Here is a 3574-nt window from a genome sequence, read left to right as displayed (position 1 = left end):
GGGACGGCTAGCGCAGATAGCTCTCATGTAGCTTTGCGCGAAATTCAAAACAAACAAACCAAGTGTAAATTTTACCCTAAAGTACCATGATTACGAAATCCAACAAAAATGCCCCCCAGTGGCACAGCGATATGTATGTGGACTTACAACGATAGAAACCGGCTTTCGATACCCGTGGTGGGCATAGCACAGATAGCCCTCGTGTAGCTTTTTGCATAATTAAAATACAAAACACAACCAACAAAAAATAACTTCGACCAAAAAGTAAAATTCGCAAGTCCTCGTAATACCTGGAGGCTAAATTCTACATAATTTACTAATTTAAAGAGAAATTAAACAAAAAATTACACCTTTTATATCTGTCTCCCCTCTTGTGTTGGAGATAGCAACAAGCGAGATTTCCATAATAAAATTGATTACTACTTTACCAGACATATTATTGGGTGACTGTGTAAGTGATCTTGGTCTGAGCACCAGACCTATCGAGAACCAGACGTTCCTTTCCTGGTCTGCCTGATATAAGAGGTTGGTATCAATATTAGTAACACTGCTCTTGAAACTAGAATGTTCCACACAATGCGGCAAGAACTCCAAAATTTGCAATATGGATCCACACTGGTAGTAAACCAATGATGCTACACTTGAAATGTGCTGCTAAAAGTGACAATTACCGATAATGTTTGTAGAGGTGTCTACCACACAGAGTGAATTAGGTCCAGGTGAATCCTCAGGTTACAATGGGGAAGGAACAGCAAACTCTGGAGGCAGGAAAAAGCAGAACAATTTCAGGCGACTTAGGAGGAGCCTGGATAATGTCAGGGGACAAAGGCTGACCAATGTAGCATTCAATCTCCCAACGTATAAAAGTAGAGAGATCCACCACCGGGTCACCCGCTCCTGAAGCCTGAGAAAAAACACTGGTCGTTGATGTGATCCCTGAAGAAGCTGCAGTGACATATTGTTATGTTTACTAAAAGGGGTTACACTGACAATATAATGCTTGCTAATGGAACTAAAAAAAGAAAATAAATTATCCGCTAAAGGGGCTTTATTGACAATAACGTGTTGGATTAAGAGACTTACAGTGATAACCATATTCTTTAACAGGAAATGTAGCAAGTTTAAAGATTTAAATGCTAAAATCCAGGGCTCGATTCCTCGCGGTGAACCGAGTGCACTAAGAAACAACAACAACAATTTATAGTCTACTGCAAGACACTGTATATCTAATTTGTGCTCAAAAGATGCTTTTGTGACAGTGTTGTATTTGTTATATGAATTTATAATAATAATTTTTCGTAAATTAAATAAAGTTTAGTAACATTCTATACGATAAAGAGAACTACAACATCAGTTGAAGGTTTGGTAAAAATAACTTCAGGAATAGAAACGTGGATAATGAGGGATAAAATAGTAGCAGTTTGTTATATAGTTTTAATGGTTTGTTTCTTTGTAATTAAGCACAAAGCTACACAATGGGCTATCTATCTGTGCTCTGCCCACCACGGGTATCGAAACCAGGATTCTAGCGTTGCAAGTCCGCAGACATACCGTTGTGCCACTGGGGGGGGGGGAGCAGTTTCAATGGCATTATTTGTGAAATAAATTTGTAAAATAAACGAAAATTAGTAAATTACAAGTGCAATGAAAGGCGCTACAATCGCATTGTTTTGTTGCTTATTTCTAACATAATTTACGATCGACGTTTTGAAAACTTCCAAACTTCCCTATTCTCCAGGCTAAACTATAAGATTAGACACAAGTTAACCAATGTAGATGTTACTACTAGGTTTTTAAGTAAATATAAATATACGTGTCTATTTCTTTCCCAGTTTTAGACGCCTCTGGTAAGGTCCCTAGTGGTGTCCTACATGGGACAATCTCAGAACTGGGAGATTATGAAGAATGTCATGACATCGTGGCGACGAACACTAGAGGTAGGGAGCTGTTTCAGGGGCAGTATTGTTCTGCTTATGTTCAGCCTCTTCAACCAGATCACTTTGAGTACCATGTCTACACAACCAACAAATCGGTGAGAGCTCCTGTGTAGTATTTATCTTTAAAGATGCAAAAAAATCGTAAACATGAATAATTTAGCAAAAACAAAAACAAAAAAAACTGTTTCTATTACCATCATAAGGCTTATGGGATCGTTGTTAGCAGGGTGATTTATATTTGATAGCATTAATAATACGGGTGAATGGCCGGTTATTAGTTACTGCAGATAATATGTTTCTAAGGGCTTTAATTCATGACTAATACCCAGTCATGTATTTCAAAGTAACTGTAGCCCAGTTATTTGGTTTAATAATAGTTAGTTCTTAAAGATCAATTTCTTATACATACTATTGTTAAACTATGGCGAGGTTTAGAACAAAATCAAACCACTTTATGATTACTTTAGAAAAGAATAGATTTTGCTAGCCATATCTGTATATATGTGTGTGTGAAAAAATTGAGTTTTTTAGGTTAACAGCCCTGTATTACAACGTTTTTTGTGAGAAAGATCAACTGTATAATTGTATACATCTTAAGTTTTTAAAAATATTTTCTTCTATATAAAACTGAGAAAAATTAAAATGTTATAAATTTTGAGACTGTAACAAATCGCGTAACACTGAGGGTTGAGCATGTTATATTGGAACGATTTTGAATATGTAAATCAGCAAGTCACTTGATAACCACAGTCTGATATTAAGTCGCAGTGGAATAGCATGTAACAGAAATACATTTTGTCACTGTTTGGGAAGGGTATATAATAGCATCTTCCCCCCACCCATACCCACCAGAACACACATACAAAATATACATATGTTCAGATAAGAAATATGTTTTCATATCCCTTCTATTTTATGGCATTAAAACAATATGATATGGATCAACTTTGGGCACCAGGACCATGAAGCAGATCTACAACAAGTCATACCCCAACCGTGATAAGCTAAGTATAGCATTCTCTGTCCACAAACACAAATATCAGCGACAAGAATCGTCCATATATCCGAGGCAACATAATCGAGAATTATTTCCGTCTGGAAATGCGACACAAGTAATGTGTTCACAAGTTGCTTCCTTAAGTAGTTGTAGAAAGAAGCTGGTATTCATACTATTCCATACGAAGACATACCGATCATGCCACCTGGTGCAGCACTTCTAGATTTCTATGCCATCGAACTGTTGAAACAGGTGTTGGGAAACCATTGTCCTTAAGCACTAGATGGATCATGAAAAGCAGCAGGAAGTAAAGGATTGCTTTGGGCATGACAACTGTACAACGGAGCCTTTTACATTGAAAAATACATTGACTTTACAGGTTCTAATCCATATAAAAGAACTTTATTTGCGATTATTTTGAATAAGATTTATTTCTATAATTTACTTATCAGTCATACAAAAGCTTGGTAAAAAAAAGAAATTAATCGAACTAAAGAAATAATGGATAGGGGTAATGGCGTCTAATGGTAAAGCCTTTCAACGTTCAAAGTTTTATTGTGTTATATTCAAGAAAAGCTGATTATTCGATGGGTCCGCTGAATAACAGATCTGACAACATATCTATTACAGAGTAATGCTG

At 36.4% G+C, this 3574-nt stretch overlaps 1 protein-coding gene across 1 annotated transcript in view; it reads left to right on the top strand.

Moving 5' to 3' along the window:
* LOC111086357 overlaps window positions 1–3210 on the top strand; it is a 5693-nt gene extending 2483 nt beyond the window's left edge. Inside the window, exons 2-3 of the mRNA XM_022388906.1 lie at window positions 1833–2032; window positions 3088–3210. Of these exons, the coding sequence (XP_022244614.1) occupies window positions 1833–2032; window positions 3088–3210 (323 nt within the window). The remainder of the gene's footprint in view (window positions 1–1832; window positions 2033–3087) is intronic.
* Window positions 3211–3574: the final 364 nt, after the last annotated feature.

The sequence above is a fragment of the Limulus polyphemus genome, unplaced genomic scaffold (assembly GCF_000517525.1).
Source record: "Limulus polyphemus unplaced genomic scaffold, Limulus_polyphemus-2.1.2 Scaffold1040, whole genome shotgun sequence".
Taxonomy (NCBI): Eukaryota; Metazoa; Arthropoda; class Merostomata; order Xiphosura; family Limulidae; genus Limulus; species Limulus polyphemus.
Note: the sequence above shows the minus strand (reverse complement) of the source record. Positions and strands in the feature narration are given on the sequence as shown.